Genomic DNA, 24,346 nt, shown 5'->3' with positions numbered 1-24,346 from the left:
AAGCTCTGTCTCAAATAGGGGCTCTATTTGAGATTCTAAGAGGTGCACAGGCTGTCTACAATGCAGTCTCGTCTCGATTAAATCTCCACGTCTAAGCTTTTTGAAACAATTCCCGCTAGTCGGGCTTTTCTCTTATCCGGGTCGTTCCGCTTTGTTCAACGCGCGAACGAAGGCGGGATCCGCGTTTTCTGCGAGAAATCGATGGCTTGCAACATTAGAGAAATTCGCCAGATTCTTCTAAGCATTCAGAAGAACTTTGAGTGCGCAATCTGGTAGGTGGGGCCTTCTTAGGGGGAAACCGGCACCGAATCCGACGATTCTAGCCTCGATCTCCTCGACGAGCCAATTTCGACGAAGTGCAATCACCAATTCTGTCGGTAAGAACCCTATAAATGGACACCAAAGCCCGCTAGATCTCTCGCTGAGCCAGACAATGCATTCTTCGCGCAATCAAAGAATGCCGCCGATCCGAATGCCCGCTCTGCAAGGAACGCCTATCGAAGAGAAGCCTAAACGAAAACAAGAGCCTATGCGCAATCGTCGCAGCAGTGAAGCAATTGGTCGAAGCCGTTAGACTTGACTCAGGCGCAATATGTACGTATATATGTATATATAAGTACTGTGGATAATAATGAAGGGTTTGTGCCGGTCGGCAAGCTGACTGGTTCACTGACTGACTGACTGACTGACTGGCGCTAATTATTAACTTAATTAATGTAATTAATATTTTAAAGGTACTCCGCCTTTGAGGGTTTCGTCGCAGCTGACTGGCACGCCGGGAATACGAGCCTTCTCGCTGATTCATCCGACGCCGAGAAAATGCAGGAACGTCGAAGATCCGATGGAGGAGGAAGAATCGGAAGAAGACTCGTCCGAAGAATCGGATTCTGATACAGTAGAAGAGGCAGAGGAACCGGCTGCAGCAAAACCGACAATGCAGGAGGCAGAGGAACCGGTTGGAGAAAAACCGACAATGCAGGAAGCAGAGGAACCGGTTGGAGAAAAGCCGACAATGCCAGCAAAGCGCAGAGCTGTTCAGAATAAGGGCAAGGGGAGAGCGATGGCTCCAGCTCCGGCTCAACGACGACGTGTCAGCGCTCGCAGTCGTCCGCCCCCGCCGCCGCCGCCCTCCTCTCCGCCTCAACGACGACAAAGCGGTCGTCTTTACGAGAAACGTCTCGTCGAGGAACGCAGCAAAGCGATCAATCGGCTTCTCGTCGAGACGACGACGTCGCCGGAACAAATCGATTCGATGCTGACGGCGTTCGTCGGCGATCCGGTGAAAACGTCGGGGAGCGTATACCCCACCACCAAAGAGAATGACGATGACGATGACGATGACGACGAGGAGATTCCTCCGACGCAAGACTCCGAGTACGAGGTGCAACCCGTGATTAATCCGTTGGATCACGTCGCCGCTTTGTTTCGGGAAAACGGCGCTGTTGAGAACGACGGCGGCGGCGGCACGGACACGGAGCCACTTTCAGAGGAGTTTGATGCTCAATTGAAAAATGATCACGAGGTCGATGAAGACGATGGTGTCATACCTCCGACGCCGCCTCCGCCTGGATCGACGTCGTCTTCTTTCAGTCAACTCATTTTGAGTCCGAGATCCGTGACTCGGCTGAATTCTTCATTCAATGCGTGTAACGTCGCGAAGTCGCCGTCGACGTCGACGTCGAATGAGGCAATCCGAGGGAATTCTCTCAATGGAATCGCGAGTCCAGGTACTAGTCGAGTATCTTCGAATTCCGTAGCCAACAAGTCGCCACTGACGAGAAACAATTCGGAAGCGGTTCGAGAGAATTCGTCCAACACGGATCCGAGTCCTTTGAATAATAATAGAGAATCGACATTGAACAATTCTCCCGACGTTCAAGGGGACTCGACGCCGGAATTGTTTCCATCCAAGCCGGATGATGACGATGACGATGCGGCGACGATTGACTTATCGCCTCCGCAAACGCACGACGACGATTTCAATAGTCGACCTCTTTCCCTTTCCCAGAGCTCTCACGCCGCCTCGCAGCCGTCGCCGTCGCTTCTCACGGGTCGCGCCGCGTGTCGAAACGAGGCTCGCTCGACTCCAGGATTCGACGTGAGTCTTCTCGTTCTCAATACGCCGACGGCTCCGCCTCGAGCCGCTTGGGAAGATAAGGAGACCGAGGATCCAATAACGATTGATTTGACGGAAGACGAGGAAACGGCGACTCAACTTCCTCCCCCGGGAAAGATCACGCCGCTACTCGGATCGCCGTTGGCTCGACCGTCTGACGTCACGGAATCGCCACTGTCGTCCGCCGGAACGTCAGCGTCGCTCGAAAAGGATCTTAACTCATTTGGAGCGGACGTCATTGTACCGCAAATGGCGATGAAGATGTCTTTTATCGTCAGCGGTTTATCGACTACGCAGACGGTAAAAGCCGCTCGCACGTAGCTCTAGCGTTGGGCGATATCAAAACGTAGATTGACCCCCCCCCCCCCCCCCCCCCCCTGCGGTTAGCCCAACCATGTACATATAAGTGTATGTATATGTGCGGTGTGGCTGGGTTATCCCGATTGACGTCATAAAATTTTTGGAATTAATTAACGCTAAATGTGTTCGCGCGCGAGTTTCAAGCTGGGGACCCCTAAGTTTCCGGAACAAATGCTGTCCGGTAACCGCGTAAACTGATTAAACTAACGTTCACTTTTATCTTGATTTTCGTCTGGGAGACAGTGCTAGACTTGTTTCTGTTTGCCCAACGCTAGCCAGTAGGGTTCCCTTCTCTCACGCGCGCGCGCGCGTGGCTATTAGGCGAACGTCCAGCGTTTGGCTAAAACGTGCGGATGCAGACTAGCCAGCCAATTCAATAGGAACACAACGCATGTCATCGTCGCAGCAGGTACACTGTGGGAACCAAAGGGGGCTTTATTTATTCTACGCCTCTTTACCAGACGAAAATCGTCTGGCGAGTCGAACGCTCAAATACCTGCAGGGCCTCGTCGCGCGGAAGTGGATAGTTCGTTACGAATGTAAGAGGGCAGGCGGTTGAGGGTCAATTTGTTCGGGCTTCCTCATTACTTTGTTTTTTCCTCGAGGGGTCGTCGCGTCGCTGAAGGAGGGCGCACCCGTGCCCGAAGTAAGGGCGGAAATGAATATTTTATTAGATGATGGGGATGGTGTGAATTAGCATCCGTACGAGGTCGAAGGAGACGATATTGGGGAAGTTATTGGGGCCCCTCGCCGAGCTCGAATTAGTGGAGAGAAAGGGGTAGGATCTTATCTACGCATTGGGGGGGGAAAGCGAGTCAGGCGTCTGTGTTTAGGAACCGGGATTATTGTCCGACTGCGATATTCGTCTCGCTGGAGAATTTCAAATGTTAGGCAAAGGTAGATTGGTCTCGTTTACATTGGAACCTACAACAATCGGTTTGTCCAGACCAAGCTTGTCAGCTGGTCGATTTGTCCGGCGCTCGCCTCGTTCCCGTCGACGCCTGTCCGGATTCAAATAAGGATGTAATAACCGTGTGCGATCCCCAATCCAGTCCGATCTTGTCAGGTAATGGACGAAGGACAATAATAGAAGCCCCGCTAAGACGACCCAATTCAATTCTCTCTCTGTGTATGCATTAGCGCGTCCCATCGCGACCTTGCACTGGCTCACGGACAGCATTGCCGCATACGAGTAAGCCCCGTTCGCGCTCGCGCGCAAGGGCAGGTCTATGTAGGATTTTTGCCCTCCCTTTTAGGGTTCAACCACTGAAAAACTACGAACCCTGACCGCTTGTACAGTAAGGACTGTTATTTATTATTCCAATATTAAATCCGTCTCGTCGCCATTCATTGTGAATATTCTACTCTCTAAGAACTTATCTTTTCCTCTTTACATTATGGAACACGTTCGCCTCCTGCGTTTCTTTTTCTTTTCTCCGCCCCCTTTCGAATGGGAGTCGGCGGCGCGCGACGATCGACTCAGCTTTCGTTTCAGCTTGTTTCGCTTCTTTCGCTTCGCGAGCGACGCCTCGGCGGCGAGAACGAACACGTCGACGACGTTGTGCGACGACAGGGCCGAGCATTCGATGTAGGCGAAGGCGCCGAGCTCGGCGGCAAATCCGGCTGCCTAATGAGGAAAAAAAACGAACGTGAGCACGTCATAGACGAAGTTTCCTTCCGCACATGAACAAAGCACAAGGGAACCCTTTCAATCAGACTAACGCTTCCGTTTTTACTTCTTTCCTTATTTTTTTTTATAATAAGAAGTTTCTCTTTCTGGGCGCGTTTTGGGCAGGGAAAGGACCTTTGTGCTTTGCTCCAGTGCATCATTGCTATCTATACCTCTTCCTTCTTCAATGGCCTCTGTTTGCCCTGCGCAGGACATCTATCGTCAATAAACGATTCCTCCCAGCGGATATCTTGTTTGCAGCCGACCACGACGAACGGGACGTGAGGACAATACTCGTCCAACTCGGGCTTCCACTAGACAAGGAAAAACGTCGTCAAAGAGATGAACGCCACCCATGGTGACCGAGTGGGCGTAGCAGTGTCAACAAGGCAGCCTCTATCGCTGAGGTAAACCCTTGCACAAGCACAATAGGCCGAAATCTCGTGTCGCAAACACGCGCTTCCCCCCACGTAAACCTCGTTCGATCTCACAACAATCTCACCTTGTTTTTCACCGTTTCTATGGAATTCGGTCCCTCGGAGAGATCGTAGCAGACGATCACGACGTCGCAGTCAGGATACGATAGTGGGCGTAGACGGTCATACTTGACGTTGCCTAGATAGAAAGTGCCGTGAGACCGTCGGCTCGCGACGGGGAAGCGAGAGAATCGAATGCTATTAGGACCGGTCTTTGCGTGGTGGGTCTGCAAGTCCTTAGCGGCCCTATGAGCCATACCGCGAAAACACGATAAGGATAGCGTCCGCCTCCACTTAGACTAATAGGCCAGTCGAGCCGACAGCGTAAACGGCGAGGCTAGTTTGCAAAAGCGCGAGCGCTTTTTTGTTTTTGCAATCCGCCTTGCGGCGAAGGCGGACGGATTGTCGGTGAATTAGAAAGTGGAGGGGGTCGGAAGCGAAAGGACTGCGTGCATAGTCAGGTCCCTTTTTTTTCCTGGGGGAGGTGTTTGCGCTATAGGGGTGGTCCCTATCAACATAGGCTACTGTATACCTGCCGTGTCGAAGAGTGCCAGTTCTAGGTTGAGATCTGGTCGCAGTTCGATTTCGGCGGCGTAATTCTCGAACAACGTCGGTTCGTATTTCTAAGGGACTCGATTATTTAGGTCGTACATCGTAGAGTTTCCGCGACGTTACCTGTATCACGAGGTCCTTACAAAAGCGAAGCAATAGGCTGCTTTTGCCGCACGCTCCGTCTCCGACGGTAACGACTTTGACCGTTTTTGGCGCGGCGGTCATCGTTTCTTGAACGGGATTCGCTGTACACGCGTTCTTCTTCGTACTTCTCCCGGCAACGAACTGACGCACCGCACCCAAGGACTTTCTATTTATGCAAGCATGCTCTTCCGCTTGATTGCGTCAAGGGGATGTTTGTCTGACGTCACGCTTCCGGGATGGTTGCTAAGAAAAAGTAGGCGTAAAAAACGGCTATTCTTGTACGTGGGCCACCCTTCATCATGAACGCCTCTGCATTCTTTGTCCAGTGCGACTCCAAAATGTACAAGCCGGACAATTTCGATTTTGGTGCGCAAGAGCTGGTATTGCATTGCTTATGGGCTGTCACGATTGCTGCTTTCCGCCGGTCCTTTGTTTCACATACTGCTTACCGGAATGTCAAAGTCTCAATGTTGACTACATTGTTGGGCGGAGAAATTCTTAAGATTTGGGTGTGGCTCGTTTTAGCGTACGCGAACCGCCTGTTCCGTAGCAACGTTAGCAACGAGAGTGCAACAACAAGGTTTATCCGCTTCGCCTCGCGTGATGACGGACGGTCGCAATCCAGTTCGAGCCACGCTGTCCTCCTCCACGTGGCTAAAGGTACGATTCGTCCTACTCTCCGTCGTATCGCGCAGCTCTTCATCGCGGGCTCCCTACAACAGACGTACGGCCTGAGCGCACAAAGGCTGACTTTGAAGCATCTTCTTCAGTCGATTGGCTTCAAGAAACGATCAGGTCAATCGCGAGACTAATTCTCGCGGCACGATATCATCATTTTACGCTCATACAGAAAGAGTGACGGTTTTGAGGAAGGAAATTTCTGCCAAATATAGCGACGATCTTTTTCCTTTGTTTCAAGATCGCGACGGAACTCTTTACAATGTACGGTATACAGTGGTGGCTAATCTGTTCGATTCATCGAATTTCTAGATTTGCTGCGGAGAGTCGAGACTTTTATCTGTACGTCAAAAATTACTCAATCAAATTCGTTTATATAGAGAACGACTTGACTGGATATCGTCAGGAAGGTAATAGAAAACTTCATTTTTTTCAATTAATTAATTAAAAGAGTTTTGCTTTGGTAGTCGATATGTTTTGGGAATCGTCGAGGAAATGAGCGTTGGAATTGTTATTGATTCAACGAGTAGCGGCGGTGGGGAAGCTTACCTAAAGAGCTTGAGAAACGATTTGGTTCATTGGGTCGAAGAGCAACTATCTGCATTGGGAAAAGTCAACATAATTTGGTAAATCATTTTACAAAGTTGAAGTTTTGGGATTCCTGTTTCATTTTATTACAGGTGTGGAAGGAGCGGATTCGTGGAATGGCGAGAATCGGTTTCTACGCCAAATCTGGATTCCTTATCCGATTGGCTGATGGAGAGAACAAAATCAGAAGACGGGAGCTCCTTGCCTGATCGAACCGTGATCACAGACGCCGTCTTGAGAGCAAGTCGAGACGAAGGAGCCCAGGCGACCTACCTGGTAACAAACGGGGAGTTTTTGAAATCAGAAGCAAACGTGTTCGTCAGAAAGGTCAGAAACAGAGGAGGAAAGGAAAGTCCTCATCAGAACTCTATTATAATTACTAGATGAAAGGAAAGAAAATGTTGCTTCACGTGATAGCGTATAACTGCACCAATAAATCGAGACTGTCTCGACTTCGAAGCCTGGCGACAAAAGGAGAAGGAAGGTATGATTGATAGCATGATGAAATTTCCATGTAACTTAGGTGGTCCTCAAAGATGACTTGTGGTTTGAGGTCACCTGTTAAAAATGAACAGGTGACCGCAATCCTAAGATTAAAGATGCTAACGATCCCAGTCACCTGCCGCGCCCGCTCTTTATGTCTGACAAACGTGGGAGCATGACGTAAATGACGTTTTTCTCTCTTATCTAGGTTTCATGCTCATCCCAGCGTTTGTCCTGGAATGGGGGGCTTGGAGACGGCGCACTCGACGTCGAATGGGCTCGCGGATGAGAACGCGGAAATAGTGTGCGAGAACGTTCAGCTTATGTTTGACGAACTGCAAAAGGCGAGCGACGTCTTGGCCGAAATGACGGCCCTTTACGAAGACGTGAGGCGAGACAAGCAAACCGAGCCGGAAATTGAATGTAATCAGCTAAAAATAAATAAATACATAAGTATGTTTATTTACCAGTCGGATCTACTGGAAGTGAATTTAGAAGCGAGGAGTCTTCTATGAGCTCAAGAGATTGGCTGGACGTAAGATATTACTATAATAATAATTACACCTAATGCCTCGTTCAGAAACACAGCCTCAAAGCCAAGAATCTTCTCTTTCGTGACCTCGTTTCAACAGTATCCTTCAGACATTGCAAATCGGTCGTCGACATTCGACGGGCACCAGTACATGCAAACCCCGATAGTCCCTCGGTATTCCCAAAATAAGCAAAAATATTCCATTAATTAACATCAGGATACGCAGGTTTCTAACCAAACAGTAATCGATGCTAAGTACTGTGGCCGATTTGCACACGTGAGGTACGGTAGTAGCCGTGTCGCTAGAGACTTGCCTCTAAAGACTTAGTTGCTTAGGTGGAACGATGGCAGCGTTCGCCACGTGTTCCTTTCACAGTTCGCCTACGAGCAGCACAGGCTGAAAGTCTTAGCTGCACTGGATAAATACAAGACTAGGTACATATGATAGACTAGGCTTTGTTCTAGCTTGAGTCTTTTCCTCTTAAGATTGGCCTGGCTAAAGAAAGGCAGTCGCGAATTATTTGGGACGATAGTTGAGGATAACGTGACCGTTCTTCTGGACACGTCTTCGTCGATGGAAAACCATCTTGACATTGTCAAGGAAAAATTCGACTTCTTGGTTAAGGTAGATACTTATATAATATATATATATATATAGAAAGACAAAAAGGAGCACTTGCCGTTTCTAGGAGCAATTGAGATTTCGATCCAAATTCAATGTAATTCATTTTGGCACGAAGGCTGAAGGCTGGAGACCCCAACTCGCCGAAGTCACTCCACAGGTAAGCAGGAAATTTTATATATAATCTCAACACTCCACTGCTTGCAGAACATTTCCTTGGCGTTGGACTGGGTCAATTCTCTCTCGGCATCGGGCAGCACGAATGTCTACGACGCTCTCTTTCTCGCACTCAGAGATCCCAGCACCCAAGCGCTCTATCTCCTCACCGACGGTCGTCCCGATCAGCCGCCCGACTTCATTCTCAAGCACTTTCAGCATCGCTGCATTGTTCCAATTCATCCGATATCGTTCAATTGCGACGATCCCGAAGCGAATCAATTCTTGCACAAATTAGCCGGATTGACTGGCGGCCGATATCATTTCTACTCGGATGAGCAGCGTCCCTTTGAGCTCTTCTCCGTGACGCCGCGACCGTACGAATCCGAAGACGTTCATCTCATAAGGGAAGAACTGGAGGCAGCCGAAACGGAACTCGAACGACTCGACGAACTGAGGGAAGAATGTTTGGTAGTCGAAAAAAAATTCTCCAAACGCGCACTACATACGTCAAGATCATCCCCACCAAGAGGCGAGGAATTACGTATGTGTACAACGTTTTATTAAGACTAATCTGTTTTTCCATAGACGTGTCTGTTCGCGATGATAGCAATTCCACAGCAGGCAAGAAACTTCGGTAAGTAGAATAGAGTTCTAGCACATAGTTTTTTATACATTTTTTTCCCATAGCCCACTGTCTCTTTCGTCAAAAAAGTTCGTTTCCTCCCTGCTCCCTATGCAGATTTTTACTTGAGAGCATCTGTACTTTAGATGGCTGAAGAAGCACGGTTTGGTGGCCAAAGGACTTACCCTTTTATCGGTTCTTCAACCGACGTTCATTGAACACAAACCCACTCAAGTCGACATTCTCAACAAGAGCGTCGAATCGAGAGTGTTCGACTCTCTCTTGCCTGTGCGTCACGTATCCGAAGACGGGAAAGAGATTCGTCTCGTCAATCCCCAGGCTGTCAATCTGTCTCGCTATGAGGAGCGACTCAAGGACGCCATGGCCACGTACGAAAAACGTCTGAACGCTTTGGTATGGAAAGCTCTGTCTCAAGATTCTAAGGAAGAGTGAGTTAAGTATATGTGTTTTAGTGGAAACGCTTTTTATTTATTTATGTCGTGTAGTTCGGCTTTGTCTAAGGATGCTGTTTCCTTTCGAAGCAATAGGGATCTGCTGACCATGCGATTAGCACGTCAGTCAGACTGGCCGGCCAAAAAGGCAGATATTTCGCTTTTGGATGAGGAAATAGACAAGGCGTTGCTCTATTTAAAGCAATCAGAAGCGCTTAGATTGGCTCAAAAGCCCGACGAGGTGCCTTTAATTAAAAGAAGATATGCTTCCTTATATTCATTTAGAGTCCTTCGTTGACTGACTTCAAGTCCACCTCAACAAAATCGGATTCTTCGGTTCCAAAGGCTCATCCCAACGTAAGATAGTAATGGGACAATTTTTATCTTCATGCGTTTCTTTTGCAGAAAACTGGACGATTTTCAAAGGGCCGCAAGGTCCTAGCAAGGGACGAGATATCCGGTTACTATTTTCGAGGTCGAATAAACCAGTAACACTCTTTCAAACGACTAGCCAATCTTTCTAGGAATTATCGTCGACTGCGTCGATCCTCGCCACGTCGACATTGACTTTGAAGAAGGTTTTAGGTAAACTAAATTGAAATCACATGGAGATGTATTCCAATTGAATATTCAGTCAAATAGTCAACTCCCAGCACGTCATGGAGACCGGAGGAGCTCAACCATGTTCACCACTAAAGGTAAGAGAGTTCATCTATTTGAATATAAGATTCTGACGTATAGCAGGTGGGCGAGTGCGTTCTTTGCGAGGTGTCGCGTCCCATCGACTTCAGCGGTGACGGAAATCACGAACAGGCCCACTTTTGGCTGCCTGGACTCGTCGGCGCCCAGCCGGCGCAACTCCAACGAGGCCCCCAACTCTACACGGTCATTGATTGCACGAACAAACGAGTCGTCTGTCAGCGACGAAAAATACGTCGAATTTCGCGGAAGCAGTATAGCTTTGCCGTGAGATACATAAGCAGTACTGGAGCGAGAAATGCACGAAGTGCAAAGATCGATCTGTTTCCTTCGGAGATATTGAAGGCGACACCGATGAGACCCGACTCTCCGACGTCGATGAAGTCCGTTGCATCGGTGGCCGAGAAGTCGGAGAAGGAGGAGGAGGAGGCTCCTTCAGAAAGGAAAGATGTGGAGATCATGTCCAATTCTGTCGAGTTGATGAGCAAAATTGAGAAACACGGCTCTGATATCGAAAGGCTCGCTGAGACTCTAAACAGGATTAGCTTAGGTCAGAAGAGACTCGAGGAATTGATTGACTTAGGTGAGCGAGAGAGAGCGAAGAGCGACGTCGAGGTGAGACGACTCGTCGAGGAGCACGGGCGAGTTTTCGTGGAGATGAAGACGACGCAGGAGAACAGGTTTCGAGAGCTCGGAGAATCGGTGCGTCAAAGGGACGAGAAGTTGGAGCGAGAGCGCGAGAGAATAAGGAAGGGGCACGATGAATCGAAGGCTGCGCAGACGGCTCGACTACTCGAGAAAGAGGCGCCAAGCAGAACGATCGTTTTGGCGGAGAAAGAGATTCAGACTGCCGAACAGGAACCGGAACCGGTGCAGGAGAGAGGGAGTGAGAACGAGACTGTTTTGGTGTCTTCTGGCAACGAAGGATTTCTTATTTGTAAGTGAGAAATTCTGAGACTTTCTTAATTTACATCTGAGGCAATATTTTAGCTCAAGCTCCTCTAGCACCCCCTGTCGAACAGCACGTGTCCACTCCGATGTATTGCGAAGTATTAGCTCAGTGGCCTTTCGATGGATGGTACTATCGAGGTGAGCACTATTGTTGGTTTTCTATATTATTACCTATCATTTTATCAGGCGTCGTCGTCTTCGATTACGGCGACGGTACTTTTATTGTTGACGACGGCACGGGAGACATGGAGAGACTTCCTTATCAATACCTAATCACTGACGAAGAAGATCGAAATATTATTATTCGGGTAAATTGGTTATTGTTAGACTTTGGCTGACTCGTGAGTATTAATTAGGTCAACGATTACGTGGTCGGCCTTCATCCCTGTTATTCACTCAGCTACGCTCCTGGTATGATTAGAAATGAAATTTGAAAAATGTGAAAATGGTTTCTTCGCCTAGGTCGTGTCTGCCAAGTATCACCTGACTGTTGGACGCTTCTTGTCGAATTTTATGACGGACAACAGGTTCGATATGCGGTTAGTTTTTTGCACCGTGTTTTGCCATTTTGATTTTATCAGGCGAATTTGACAAGAGAGGAAGTCTATTGGCTCTCGCCTCAGAGATACAGCGAAGACTTTGATTTTATAAGAGAACGCGAGACCAGCTGGATTGGTCAAACCGTCATTGCAAAACGAGACGAAGATGGGTATTACTACCCAGGTAATATTTGCTCGCATTTTTACGTAGTAAGAAATAGAAATCTATTGTAGGTTTGGTTAAGGAAAAAGTAAATGGCTGCCGCCAGTACGTAATAAAGTGGGTTGATAGCGACAAGAGGAATCAAGTTCAAGACATGAGACACCTATTTGGAGTGTCGCAAAAGGTTCGTTCACTGGAAACAGGCGATAGGATTCTGGCGTCACCAGACGGGGGTACGATGGGTCTGAATACTGTATATGTTTCAGACGTGATAATAAAGATTTTAGGGTATCACTATATGCCTGGATGGGTGTGCAGCGTTTTTAGGAATGAGATTTCAGTGAATTTTTGTACAGGAAAAAGGTCTTTCTGCATGCAACTGTCTCTCAACGCGTTACATTATTTTCTTGGCAGAGTTGACTGCGTCAATGCACTTTCGTGCTTTTGGATATCTCAAGACTACTTCGATGAATCAGTTCAATTCATCAGAGAGCGAGAAAAGAAACGTTAAAAAGAAAATAAACCGAAGCAGGGTAACGAGAAAATAAATATTAGCACAACAAAATTACCAATTAAATAGCGCGCGCTACGATAGAATCTTCTCCTGCCGCTGTGTTTTGCACCCAACCGAAGGCATTTATCACGTCAGCCTGCTCGTCACTGTCCTTTCCGCTATCGAAAAATCACTCAAATTCGCATAATCACATCAAAAACGCCGGAAAGGGGAGCTTTCGTCTCCATGTTTACATCTCGGTTGCTATCCAGCGCCAACCGTCCGTCAACGAGACGGAACGACTAGAGACGCAATGCATCGCTCGAAACGAGACGAACACCGGTAAGACAGGCGTAGGAAAGAGAACGACAGGCCGCCCGAAGGCGTCTCCGCTTCCGGGGATCGCGGCGACATTTTTTTTCTGTCGTAGCGCGACGAAAGATGCCCTGCCGCATCTCCTCGATCTCCTACTCTCCAAATCGAAGCAACAGGTCACTTAGATAGAGAAACCGTAGGTAGAAGCCTTCCTTTAGCGATCGAATTAGTCCTCTTCCGACGGGCCCGAATCGGCGACGTTCGGGGGCGAGATTCACGCGCTCGAGCACTTCAGGTGCGTTGGGAAATAGAAAAAAAATCGGAAGGCTAAATAAGTCGATGTCTTTCAGTAAAACGTTTCACGGGGAGAGGGAATTCAGTCGTCATCCACAACGGAATGTCTTTAGTCAGGTAGATGAGATAGATAGATAGATAGATAGATAGATAGATAGATAGATAGATAGATAGATAGGTGCGTGTCTCTTGTCATAGTCTTATTGGGATTTGTCTTTTTTAGTTCATAGCGGCTCTAGTTAGGGAAAGACTTTGCAACAGGTAGGACTTTTTTGTCTTCTACCCTACTTTGCCCCTCTCTACGTATGCATAGTCAATGGTTGGAGGGATCGAGCGCCGAGCACAGTTTGGTCGTTCTGACGTGCTTGAGAATGATGCTTCGCGACGGCGTGTATCAGAAAGAGGTGTTCCGGTCGGAGGGCGTCAAAGTGCTGGCCAACGTAGGAAGACCGAGTATTAATAATAATAATATTTACTATTGATCTTTTTTAAGATGTTCGCCGAACTGACGGAGTTGTACAACGCTCGTATCGAGAAGCCGTACCTCGTTGACAAATTAAAAGAATTAGCTAGTTCGTTTAGCTAATGATAACTCAAGCTGGACGAACATAAGATGACCCTCTTATTTTAGACATATTTCACAAGCTGACCATCGAAATGTCTCACAGGGACTCACTTCTTGCCTACGGTCTCCACAAAGTCAGACAGGGCAATGGGATTATTTCTTTTGTCTAGTTTTTTTATTGGTTCTCTGTAGCCTTTGGTGTATCTCTTGTCCGCCGGCGACGTGCACATCCTTCACAACGCTCTTCACGCTTTGACGAATTTGGCAACGAGGTAAGGAGCGCCAAACCAAAAGCGAGAACCTTCTCTTATGTCGTCGTAGCGACAAAGCTCGAGCTCTTATCGGAGATCTCAACAGCATCGAAGTCCTGCTGAGAATTCTGCAGGAATACGACATGGTGTCAAAACGGTACGATGAAGAAGATAATGAAAATAATTATAATTCGTTAAACATTTTCATCAGACTAGCGTCAGATTTGCTTCGAAAGCTGTGCAGCAACGATTCTGTTAGAGAACAGGTCACCGCCTTTGACGGCATCCCCGTGTGCCTCAGGTATATACATACTGTACCTATATGTATGTATGTATGTCAGGGTTCTGCCCGCATGCTTATCGCCGACCCATACCCTGGTAACCCTGGTACTATGTATTGCTATACTCCCTCTTTAGTCTTCTTCACTTGGACGATGTCTTTGTTCTAATGCATACGGTATAGAAACATAGTCTATTTCATACACAGCTCATAGATTTTCTCAGGTTGGAATTATTGAGAGATTGGCCTACGATGCCGACGCGAGGGACTACATACGTGTGATCGGCGGATTGCCGCCGCTTCTCACTCTTCTCCAGCAGGACCGCTTCTACGGTCCGACGTCCGGTACGGCGACGAATCCATCGTCGAGTGCTGGCCTCGTGAAAGGACTTCCTCCGTCGCTGGCGAACGCTCAGATACCCGAAGTGCGAGATCACACGGTTTGTTGCTACGTAGTCTAGGCTGTGTTCTTCGTCTGCTAGGACGTGAAGTTTCCTGTGTGGAATTATGATCTTAAAGCAGGTGTGAGAAAAGGATGGGCTCTCTTTGTTTATCTTGTCGATGTTTTTTTTTTCTGAAAGGGTGCTGCTCTGCTTTGACCGTTCTTTTCAGAAATGATATAAATGCTCACCACGTCATTAAAGTGAGTAGGGCCCAAGTAGATGCTATTGATGTTTGAAATTTTATTTTTTTTGACTTTGTTTTTTCGTGATCTGTACTTTTCGACATTAGATCATTGACTTTTGCTCTCTTAGGATAACGGGGCTTACACTATTGCCCTTCTCATTCTTCCCCAGCCGACGACCACGTTCGCTGAAGCAACAGCGGCTATTAATCTGCAAAAGTCCGCGTTTCGAGCACTAAGGTACTACATCGAAAACGTCGACTTTTATATGACGAAAAAGAGAGACGATTCTTGTGAGCAGATTTCTGTTCAGCAAAGAGCGAAATCGGCAGCTTTTCAAACGGCTATTTCCACCGGATCTCTTCGAGCAGTTCATAAACGCGGGTCACTACAACTTCGACTTGAACGCGTACAGTGACATGGCCTCAAAGCTGACCACACTCTCAGTAAGAAAAGAGCCAAAACCAGCACTAAAGAAATCATTGTTGCATTAGGAGGACGAACTTCTGTCGGTGAAGTCCAAAATTGACGCGATCAATCAACACAAAGCGCCGTCGCATCGGGTCGGCAGCGGTAAGTACGAGGTGATGGAGCACTTGGGATCGGGCGCATTCGGCAGCGTCTATCGCGTGCGTGCTAAGCCGCCGAAAGATCGCCAATTCAAACCGGACGAGCACAAATTCTACGCAATGAAAGAGGTCGATAGGGAGAGAGAGAGAGAGAGAGAGAGGAGAGAAATTCGTGAATTTTTTTTTGGACGGGTCGCTTAGATCTACGGGCAGAATCCCGCGTTCGGAAAGACGCAGCGGGAGAGAGAAAAGAGCGTGGGAAAAATCATAAGCGAGGTTTCGATCATGCAGGAAAAGGTAACCCCGGTTTTCTCTTTCTCTCTCTCTCCCTCCTCTCTCTAATCGGTTTCTCTCCCAGCTACGACACCCCAACGTCGTCCGTTACTATAGCGCGTTCACCGAAGACGAAAAGCTCTACGTCGTCATGGAGTTTCTCGACGGGGCGCCGCTTCAGGAGCACTTCAATTCGAAAAAGGAGAAAAGGGAGACGTTTTCCGAAGAGTCAATTTGGAATATCTTTGTACAGGTATCCTGTATATATATGGGGGAAAATAGTCGAGGTGTTACTTACGCTCGGTCCTCGAAGATCGTGCTCGCATTGCGCTACATACACAAAGAGAAACGAATCGTACATCGCGACTTGACTCCCGGAAATATAATGCTCGGCGAAAACGATCGCGTTACTATAAGTGAGCCTTGCGTTCGCCTCCGCGAGTTCCTTCTGATCGAGTTGGGCCGTTTAGCTGATTTTGGCCTCGCGAAACAAAAGCCGCCGGACACGAGCGTTTTGACGTCAGTCGTCGGAACGATTTTGTATCACTGGTTCGTTTCATATGTTCTCGTGCGTTTGGATGAGAGTGTGTGTGTTTGTAGTCCTGAGCTCATTCAGGGGATGCCGTACGGCGAAAAGGCCGATATATGGGCTGCCGGGTGCATTCTTTATCAGATGGCTACGCTTGAGCCGCCCTTCACTTCTCACAACGTCTTGTCTCTGGCAACAAAGGCGATATTCTTCTACTGTATTCATCACGCAATTGAATAATGGGTTTGTTGTATAGATTGTTGAAGTGACATATGATCCTATCAAAAATGAGCAGTACTCGAGTCGAATAAGAGAAACGGTCGACAGGTAAGAGACTCAGTTATTTCAATTTCTATTTGACGTTCTCTTTTTTAGATGTCTCTGTGCCGATCCCGTCAAACGGCCTGATATTCTTCAGGTACACACACGGCGCGGGAAGAGACAAGGAATTAAGTTTCTCTTTTCGCCTAGCTTGCCGGTTCAATAGCCGACGTTCTATTGCTCCACATCGATCGAATAACTTCGCAGCAGACAAAAATAGAACGCCAATTGCAACACGAACGCCACAAAATCCAACAGTAAGTCAAAGCCACTTTCTCTCAACGAATCTTTTCACACGAGATCGCTTTAGACACAGGGACGATTCGGCCATTCACCGGCAAAAGTACGAGCGCCTTTTTCACGTATCCCAAGAGCGCTACGATCGTCTTCACCTCACCGGCGGCGGGCGAACTCCACTCCGACAAGACGACGTCAAAAAAGCGAACGGCGGCGGCGGCACGAGCAGCGACGAAGACGCCGAAACAGGTGATCGAGAGGATCGTTTGGCGGCGAGCGGCACGAGCGCCGACAGCGTTTTCACCGACGACTCGATAATGGCGGCACTTCGAGAAATTTCCGAGACGAACGACGCGGCGCGAAGTCGTCGCTCGCCGCGAATGAATCGAACGTTGAGCGGATCGAGAGTTCTCGACGGCGGTAGCGGCGGCGGCGGCGGCACGACGCTTCGCAATCGTCGTCATCAGAGCACGTCTCCGCCGTCGTCGGCGGATCAGTCGAAGTCGCTCGTTCCGCGACCGCCGTCGACGGTGCGAGGACCGGTGCGACGTCCGTTGCCGTTGGAGAGCTTAGCGCGGCACGGCACGAGCGGCGCTCTCGATAGTCCGACGTCGTCCGGAAGCGTTTCGTTGCCGAGTTCGGGACGACGGCGACGATCGGTCAGCGGGTGAGAGTGGGATGCGAGGATGAAAGAAAATGAATCATTTAATTTTTTTCTTTATTAGAACGGCTGCTGAAGGGGGTCGTAAGGTGTCCGCCGCGGCGATGCTGACGATTTCTCCGCGGAAAGTTCGACCTATTAGCGATCCGATTCAACAGATACTGAATCAGCTTCATAAAATCGTTTTCGTGACCCAGGTGAGCAAAGAAATTAAAAAATAATTTCTTTAATGCCTCTTTCTCCCCTTAGCTTCCGCCTTCTCTAAAACCGTCGCCTCGTCGACGTTTAGTGGAAAAATTCAAAAGGGAGATGTTCTCGCAGGACAGCACCTCGACGTTCCTAAAGAGCGTTATGAAAAAGGTGCAGCCTTTAAAAAAAATCGAAAGTCGTTTATTTACGCGCTTCTGCAGTTGGTCAGCGGTTCAAAGGAAATTGTCGATTTGAATTTCAGCGGCGGCACGACGGCTCTCACGGCTCAAATAAACGAAGTCGAGGAAGCGGCCGCCGCCGTCGCTCGCACGCGAGAACAAGGTAGGCTCGCCGCATTCGCTCGAAATCGTTCTTAGTGTAACTAATGATCGCAAGCGCCCAACGTTCTTGTGTCGATGAGCACCGTATTTGACTCGCTCGAGGGTGGAGAGGGTAGGATAAGTCTAACGTACGAGCAACTGCAGGTAGGAACTTTGTGGTGACACTACAAGATTAATTAAGTGCAGACGGTGTGTGGGGACATTAGGTTATCATTGAAAGCGTTCTAGTAGAAAACGGATACTACGACGTTTCCTCTTTACCTGGGTAAAGAAGGGGGGCGATTTTCGTATGTCGATGATAGGGTTCTGACGCAATTTCTTTAGAAATAGAAGCGCCCCCTTAGGTCCCATTCCTTCCCGAGGACTTGGCTCGACTCAAACGCGACATGCATCGAATAGTTAGGGGACACGAGTTTTTATTATTTTGCGGGCTCGTCTCTCGCGAGGACGAGCACTGTTTCATAGCACTTTTTGTAATGGGTATACTGTATTATATACTGGGACGTGGAAGACACAGGTTTGAAATGGTTCCAGACTCATTCACACACAGACAAACGAAACAAACAAACAACCAGGACGAAGACTCGATGCTAACTACGTTAGTCATTTGTTGTTGAATTTAGTTTTTTCCTCTATTTCTTTTTGCCGAGGAATTTGAGAACCAATTCTGGCGGCACCAACTTGACGAGAGAAGCAAGTGATGGGTCTGCAACAAGAGCCAGAGCTTTGCTTTTGTCGCAAAGAGCTTCTGTGAGTTTCGGCACCAGTGTCATATCCTAAAGAGACGTAACTATCTTATTGAAAAATTTCCCGTTATTCTAATACATACGTTAGCGAGAGGCTGCGCTTCTGGCAACTCGAGAACAAGCTTGACAATGTCATAAAGATCCGGCACTAAATAAAAATTAGAAGTAAGATTGATCGTTCCCCTAAGAATGCCGTCTCACGATAGGTAGCGTAGTATATCTTGTAGTCGGGGGCGACGGAGCATTCCGGAAAGCAAACGCAGGCGCATCGATCTTTTGCGACGTACGAAGACGGTACTTCGTAGTCTTTTACATCGTAGCTGCCATCAGTGCACTCTCCGTCAGAGATGCTAATGCCTTGGCCCTTGGGCTTTGGCGTGAGCTGTTGAAGAATAAGCAAGACTCGCGGGTCTCGTGTGAACCGACATTGGCCGCAGACAGATACGCAGCACTTTTTGTTGACTAGTTGTCCTTTTTGCCCGGTGATTGATTCGGTGCATCGCGGGGCACATGGAGTGGGAGTGGTGGGCGGCATTGTGGTGGTTGGAACTGAAGTGGTGGCCGGCATTGTAGTGGTAGGAACTGAAGTAGTTGTGGGAACTGATGTGGTTCTGGGAACCGAAGTGGTTGGCGGCGTCCGGGTGGTGAGAACGATAGCAGGCGAAACTTTTGGATTTTTGAGTCGGTAGAGTGTTTCTCCGAATTGCAATCTCGTTTCCTTTTTCTTTAGGATCTTAGTCACTCGTTCGACGTTCTTTTTACATTTTCTTTTGTTCTTGCAGACCAACGCAAGGACGACGCGCACTGTGTACTTGGAAGAAATTGGATCGCACTCGCCTTCCACTTCGTCGACAATGCACGCCTTTTCCGCGTTGCAGGGCTTTTTGAGCACTTCGTTCCGATACGTCTTGTCTATCTGAAGTTTCTGACAACTGTCGAGATCGCCACAAGAGGGCGAAAGTTTAAAAGACACGGTGAATTGGTAAAAAGTGATGCCAGTTCCTGTGAAGAGAGCCTAACATGTTAACGGTCTAAAGGTGATCTAGACGGTCTTGCCACTCACGCTTGCCATGGATTGAGACGACAGCCGCGGCGGCAAGAATGAGCAGGGTAGCAAGCTGCTTCATCGCGTCTGGCAAGGTGAGTACTGTGGTGGGAGAACCCGGTGGGAGAGCGAGTTCACTATATCACGTGCTCGAACAATAGTCAAAGTGGCAAAGTGCAATAAGATTAGGATGCTTGCTGCCGAATTTAGTTACGGTTGCTTTCTTTTTTACCGACGTCGTGTCTTCGATAAAACGCGTCAATCAGGACACTTTTGAATGTACTACGAATGTCTGACGTCATTCTCTCGTGACGACCACGTTGTCGCATCCCCCACGAATATGGTGACGTCTGCCGGAGCTAACCGCGGCGCCGTCCTCCAGTCCGACTGGCTTCTGATATTACATAATAAGGTCAATACGTTGCATATTCTGACAAACGAATTGCTATTCTGTGGGACAAACACGATCAAACAAACGAAGCATAGTTTGGTGGTCAGACGGATTGGCCTACTATTTCCTCTTGCGGCCGAGGAATTGAAGTGCGTACTTTGGTGGTACCACCCTAAGAAGTTTAGCCAGTGCTGGATCTGCAACCAGAGCAAGAGCCTTGCTTTTGTCGCAGAGGGCTGCTGTGAGTTTTGCTAAAAGGGCCTCATCCTAGAGTACGTTTTCCATTTATATTCGACAATGCAAGTTCTTCTATACCTGAGCAAGGGGTTGGGCTTCGTCTAGTTGAAGGACGAATTTGAGCATTTCCTCAAGCGGCGCCTCTGCAATGTAAAATGGATTTGTGGTAAATGATATATCGATTTTCTTTACATACGGTAGGAGGAGTAAAAAAGCTTGGCGACGGTTTCCTTGGCAGGGCAAGTTCTTGGAAAGCAGACGCAGGCGCACCTGGACTTTGAAATGTGAGTGTGAGGTTCGACATAGGTTGGTTTTAGGTCTGGGCTGTTGTCATTGCATTCTCCGTCCGAAAAAGTCAAACCTGGGCACTGTGGGGTCTTCGGTGTAAACGACAGCAGAACAACCATGACGTTTGGATCGTTTGTAAATGAACATTCGCCGCAGAGTGTTACGCATTTCCGAGGAGATACGGTAACGACTCCCTGAGACCCAGACTCTGTTGGATACTCGATGGGCGGTGGCGGAGTAGTAGCTTGTATGGGAACCGGAGTAGTGGGAGGAGGGGCTGTTGTAGTAGGAGGAGGCGCTGTTGTAGTAGGAGGAGGCTCGGTCGTTGGCGGTTCGGTAGCGCGCACACAGTTGATCAGCTCAGGAGTTGAGACCGTTGAGCTTTTGAGTCTGCATGCTTCTCCTTTCCTTCCGATTTTTAAAGTCTTTTTCTTTTTCTTTAGAGATTTGGTCACTCGGTTGACGTTGTTTTTGCAGGCTGGGCATGGGAACGAAAGAGTGATGTTAACGGAATATTCCGACGCTTGCGTGCAGATTCCCTCGAAGCTATCAACAAGTGTGCAGCGTCCCTTCTTCTTGCAAATCTTTTCAACTGCTTTCATGTATGTCGAGTTGAATTGATCCTCGTCGATAGACTCGCATTCGCAAGGCGATTTAATTGAAAAGGAGACGCCGATTTTGTAAGTTTTGGAAGCATGTGACTTGCAGTCGCCTGAGAGCAAATAGGTCTAAACGTGCCATCTAATCAAGAGGCTGCCTTGCCGTTGGACGCGACGACAAGTGCAATAGGCAGAACGAGCAGAATAGCAGCGAGCGTCTTCATCGCGTCACGGTGAGAGATGAGTACACTCGGTCGGACAATGGGTGAGAATGAGCTCACTCCGCAACTCACGTGCTGCATGAAAACAAAGGTCAATCGTTTTGGCCGGGATGTAATAAGATTAGAACTTCTGCGGGGAGTGGTCTCGATCTAACATTGCCGAGCCACGGGACCTCCCGTTCCCTCGAGCAACACGCTTTAGACGTCTGCTGACCAACATGCTGCGATTTGCTTTGAAAGCAAAACGTCGGCACGTGCTGGGCGTCGTTCTGATTGTGGGCACTCTGACATTGTTTGCCCAATGGTCGCTGCGCTGTCAAACGAGTCGAGCGAATGTGCGTCCGGTACGTTCCGTATGATTTGTTGACGTTCCAAAGACGGGATATGTCACTGATAGGGTTCGCGAGGAGATTGCCGACGTAACAAGACAGCAATCACGGGACAGGTCGTAGGAGAAGCTCGCAAAGTCTCTACGGAGTCTTAATTAATATGTCGTTCTCTGTGTAGGAGCGATTGTCGTGGGATGTCGGACGCGTAAGGCTCTTTCCCTTTTGCGTGTCTAATATGTGATAATGTGCGTGCGTAGATCGTCGCGCAAGTTTTGAAGAACGTGTCGACGGCGTTGCGTTTGCACGAGGCGACGACACATCGGCGACTCGATGAGGTGAAAATTGCGCTGGATGGCTTGAGGGAACAAATTCGAGTGCGTCCACCTGTTGTTCGTGGTTGTGGCTACACACATTTGCATGCTCGTCACTACTAAGGTCATTTCCGTGGAACGCGGTCGATATGGGAAGAGAATCTCCGACGAAAAGGTGATACAGTACTTAGCTTTTGATTTAGGTAGCTGGATTTCTGCTTAGACCTCAGACGTTGCAGTCAATGACGATGATCTACCATTTATACGATACGTGAGTACATTTGAGAATTTATTGTGCTTGTGTCCACTCTCTGAAATTACGCAGAAATCAAAGGAAGAAGCATGGGAATCTGACAGCGATGAAGACAGTGACGACGATGGAGAGCCTTTGACTCTGGAGGAACAAGCGGCTGTTAGAGCTCTTATAGAAGCAGCTGCAAGGGTATGCAGCTCATCTTGCAGCTGGATTATTGATTTTACGTAGGCTTGACTATAGGAACGGATCATGGATCCACTTCAGTTTCTGCCAGAGAGGTACTCTAAGTCATATTGTCCGTCAGAAAAGGTACTCTGCCGAAACGTCTTTGATGTCTCTATACATCATCTTGTTAGATTCAAAAGTCGTTTTCTCCATATTGGAGCTCAAAGAAGAATTCCGATTTTCGCTCTATGCTTGATCTAAGTGACATGAAAGGAGGAGCATGTGGCTCGACTGTGGGAAACTTTTCCTGCGTGCTAAAACCTCACCTGTCTTATGGCCCGAGACCAAAGTCGTTTCATCCTTTCTTTGCTATGATGAAAGACGGAAGACGATTTGTAATCAAATTTTCCTGCAGGTCTTACGGTTAATCTAAACGCGACTATTTTTTTATTTTGTTTTCCTGTCTAGACCTCCTCCCAATTTGCACGAGGGAACGCAGGCTGCTAGTGAAGTGATAGCATTTCATCTTGGAAGACTCCTAAATCTCTGTGCGTACTGCACTCATTTTAGGATGAGTTAATTAATTTTTCATGCCTAGCAATACAGATTCCTTGCTCTCGCGGAGTGGTTGTGTCTGAACAGGACATCAAGCGCTGCGACTACAGTCGGGCGATTCTTTGCTTCGAATTGAAGTGGGCACTGAAGAGAACTTGCAATGCCGAGAAAATCAAAGGGTGATACAATAGGCGTGAGACAAAAACAAAGGCAGATTTCACATTCAATTAGGAGGAAGCCTTTTGCATATGCATCAGCAAGTCAATACGTAGAAGATTTGAAAACGGGAGAGGAAGAATTAGAAAAGATGCTGCCAAAGCAGACACTCCAATCATATTTTATGCCCGAGAAAAGGTATTCCTACAGATCTCTCTAAGCATTGAGTGCTAGCTTCATATAGGCTAACAGTGCCTACCTCTTGGAAGAAGCGTACAAGGGAGGCTGTGGAGCAGACCATCTTTGACTTTATTATTGCAAATAGTGACAGGTAATCCCTTCATTAATTAATTAATTAATTTAGTTTGTAGAAAGTAATATCGAGTCTTAGACGGTCGGCCAAAAATTGGTTTTTCAAAGATGGTCATGTCGTGGCTGTTGATAACGGTTTGGCATTCTGGGACATTCTGTGCCATCCTCACGAAGGTAAAGCAGTTTCCTCTGACAAACGCGTTTTTGCATACGTAATTCACAGGTTTACTCAAGTGTCCTGGCCTCATAGGAAAACACCTGGGCTATGGCAATTTTTCGCGAGGAGATGTCACCGACTGTCTTGCTCAAGTGCGCTTACTTGAATTGAATGTTTATCTGAATGGCAATGATTCCTTCGTCAGGAAAGTCGTTGTGGGTGCGCGAGCGAAGAAAACGAAAGATTGGAGAATTGTCTCTATAACGAGGACTCTGTCCTCCATCTCAAACATTTGGCAGATTCTCTCGAGAATGATCTAGGAAGCCAGGTTTTGCAGGCCAAAGTCATTTGGATTCTTTTGTAACACCCTTACAGTTTGTAGATTTTCTTCTAAAGGACCCGCTGATTTATCATCTTATCAAAAACGAAAATCACTACGCCGAGGAGCACGCCTATTTTGCTTCGAAAGAGCAAAGATTTGAAGTACAGATCTCTTGGAGAGACTTCATTACATCACGATTAATTCCATATGTCTCAGGCTCCTTATTCAACGGCGCTATTTCGCCGAGTCATATCATGTTCCCAGTCTCTTTCACCATTTCCGGAAATTTCCTTTTCACAGCCACTGCAGCAAAAATGCACGAACCGAGAAACAGACACTTGGCCACTCTACTGTCTCCTCCAGGGCGTTGTACTACGACTACGCATTTTACAACAACACGTTGACGAGTGCGTTCAAAAGTACGGAAAACAGTACGTATTTCAACTATAGCAGATATCTCATACAGTTTTCCCAATTACAGTATTTATTGATACATGTACATGCATTC

General features: G+C 47.9%; 6 protein-coding genes across 10 annotated transcripts; 4 read left to right on the top strand and 2 right to left on the bottom strand.

The window, feature by feature from the left end:
* Positions 1-151: 151 nt before the first annotated feature.
* LOC136194657 (breast cancer type 1 susceptibility protein homolog) lies at positions 152-3,869 on the top strand. Its single transcript, XM_065983854.1, has 12 exons — positions 152-272; positions 324-377; positions 431-594; positions 735-2,416; positions 2,798-2,885; positions 2,938-3,015; positions 3,082-3,122; positions 3,174-3,254; positions 3,310-3,373; positions 3,423-3,542; positions 3,617-3,668; positions 3,733-3,869. The coding sequence occupies exons 1-12, from the start codon at positions 202-204 to the stop codon at positions 3,761-3,763; spliced, it is 2,526 nt and encodes an 841-aa protein (XP_065839926.1). The 5' UTR covers positions 152-201; the 3' UTR covers positions 3,764-3,869.
* LOC136194663 (ras-like GTP-binding protein Rho1) lies at positions 3,768-5,750 on the bottom strand. Its single transcript, XM_065983862.1, has 5 exons — positions 5,297-5,750; positions 5,154-5,244; positions 4,648-4,760; positions 4,319-4,459; positions 3,768-4,103 (listed from the first exon to the last, which is right to left on the bottom strand). The coding sequence occupies exons 1-5, from the start codon at positions 5,396-5,398 to the stop codon at positions 3,867-3,869; spliced, it is 684 nt and encodes a 227-aa protein (XP_065839934.1). The 5' UTR covers positions 5,399-5,750; the 3' UTR covers positions 3,768-3,866.
* LOC136194653 (von Willebrand factor A domain-containing protein 3B-like) lies at positions 5,650-12,525 on the top strand. Of its 3 annotated transcripts, none has more exons than XM_065983851.1 (33): positions 5,650-5,977; positions 6,040-6,112; positions 6,168-6,259; positions 6,308-6,405; positions 6,463-6,621; positions 6,676-6,910; positions 6,967-7,067; positions 7,275-7,489; positions 7,537-7,601; positions 7,647-7,772; positions 7,825-7,880; positions 7,935-8,033; positions 8,085-8,223; positions 8,288-8,380; positions 8,428-8,908; positions 8,965-9,013; positions 9,067-9,090; positions 9,148-9,450; positions 9,508-9,694; positions 9,739-9,810; positions 9,859-9,928; positions 9,978-10,038; positions 10,088-10,151; positions 10,198-11,089; positions 11,143-11,241; positions 11,290-11,411; positions 11,460-11,514; positions 11,566-11,630; positions 11,685-11,826; positions 11,877-12,038; positions 12,093-12,168; positions 12,220-12,338; positions 12,386-12,525. In XM_065983851.1, exons 1-32 carry the CDS (start codon positions 5,921-5,923, stop codon positions 12,314-12,316), a joined length of 4,629 nt encoding a protein of 1,542 aa, XP_065839923.1. In that variant the 5' UTR covers positions 5,650-5,920; the 3' UTR covers positions 12,317-12,338; positions 12,386-12,525. The 3 variants fall into 3 exon arrangements, with proteins under 3 accessions (XP_065839923.1, XP_065839922.1, XP_065839921.1); XM_065983850.1 differs by having other exon boundaries at positions 12,401-12,476; XM_065983849.1 differs by lacking the exon at positions 12,386-12,525 and having other exon boundaries at positions 12,220-12,373.
* On the top strand, positions 12,509-18,262 carry LOC136194654 (serine/threonine-protein kinase Nek10-like). The gene is made up of 33 exons (XM_065983852.1): positions 12,509-12,640; positions 12,729-12,789; positions 12,844-12,908; positions 12,964-13,024; positions 13,131-13,168; positions 13,221-13,347; positions 13,401-13,479; positions 13,539-13,606; positions 13,665-13,744; positions 13,794-13,880; positions 13,935-14,024; positions 14,141-14,180; positions 14,228-14,428; positions 14,486-14,525; positions 14,585-14,646; positions 14,759-14,868; positions 14,930-15,074; positions 15,123-15,326; positions 15,399-15,494; positions 15,556-15,723; positions 15,784-15,886; positions 15,941-16,019; positions 16,071-16,200; positions 16,256-16,326; positions 16,375-16,417; positions 16,471-16,577; positions 16,631-17,224; positions 17,283-17,415; positions 17,468-17,578; positions 17,629-17,749; positions 17,804-17,892; positions 17,955-18,013; positions 18,073-18,262. Exons 1-33 carry the CDS (start codon positions 12,612-12,614, stop codon positions 18,149-18,151), a joined length of 3,570 nt encoding a protein of 1,189 aa, XP_065839924.1. The 5' UTR covers positions 12,509-12,611; the 3' UTR covers positions 18,152-18,262.
* LOC136194662 (uncharacterized) lies at positions 18,206-21,355 on the bottom strand. Of its 2 annotated transcripts, none has more exons than XM_065983861.1 (7): positions 21,218-21,353; positions 20,364-21,167; positions 20,246-20,310; positions 19,558-20,197; positions 18,696-19,496; positions 18,578-18,642; positions 18,206-18,524 (listed from the first exon to the last, which is right to left on the bottom strand). In XM_065983861.1, the coding sequence occupies exons 4-7, from the start codon at positions 19,619-19,621 to the stop codon at positions 18,381-18,383; spliced, it is 1,074 nt and encodes a 357-aa protein (XP_065839933.1). In that variant the 5' UTR covers positions 19,622-20,197; positions 20,246-20,310; positions 20,364-21,167; positions 21,218-21,353; the 3' UTR covers positions 18,206-18,380. The 2 variants fall into 2 exon arrangements, 1 of the variants encoding a protein (XP_065839933.1); XR_010671689.1 differs by having other exon boundaries at positions 18,267-18,524; positions 21,218-21,355.
* On the top strand, positions 18,731-24,337 carry LOC136194659 (uncharacterized). 2 transcript variants are annotated; one of them, XM_065983857.1, is made up of 19 exons: positions 18,731-20,317; positions 20,369-21,619; positions 21,673-21,723; positions 21,783-21,809; positions 21,862-21,978; positions 22,040-22,090; positions 22,139-22,186; positions 22,241-22,357; positions 22,412-22,480; positions 22,528-22,751; positions 22,805-22,884; positions 22,935-23,070; positions 23,123-23,245; positions 23,292-23,378; positions 23,439-23,533; positions 23,583-23,668; positions 23,722-23,844; positions 23,892-23,999; positions 24,055-24,337. In XM_065983857.1, exons 2-19 carry the CDS (start codon positions 21,494-21,496, stop codon positions 24,286-24,288), a joined length of 1,902 nt encoding a protein of 633 aa, XP_065839929.1. In that variant the 5' UTR covers positions 18,731-20,317; positions 20,369-21,493; the 3' UTR covers positions 24,289-24,337. The 2 variants fall into 2 exon arrangements, with proteins under 2 accessions (XP_065839929.1, XP_065839930.1); XM_065983858.1 differs by having other exon boundaries at positions 18,732-20,317; positions 21,673-21,720.
* The last annotated feature ends 9 nt before the right edge of the window (positions 24,338-24,346 follow it).

This window comes from Oscarella lobularis, chromosome 13 (genome assembly GCF_947507565.1).
Source record: "Oscarella lobularis chromosome 13, ooOscLobu1.1, whole genome shotgun sequence".
Lineage (NCBI taxonomy): Eukaryota > Metazoa > Porifera > Homoscleromorpha > Homosclerophorida > Oscarellidae > Oscarella > Oscarella lobularis.
Note: the sequence above shows the minus strand (reverse complement) of the source record. Positions and strands in the feature narration are given on the sequence as shown.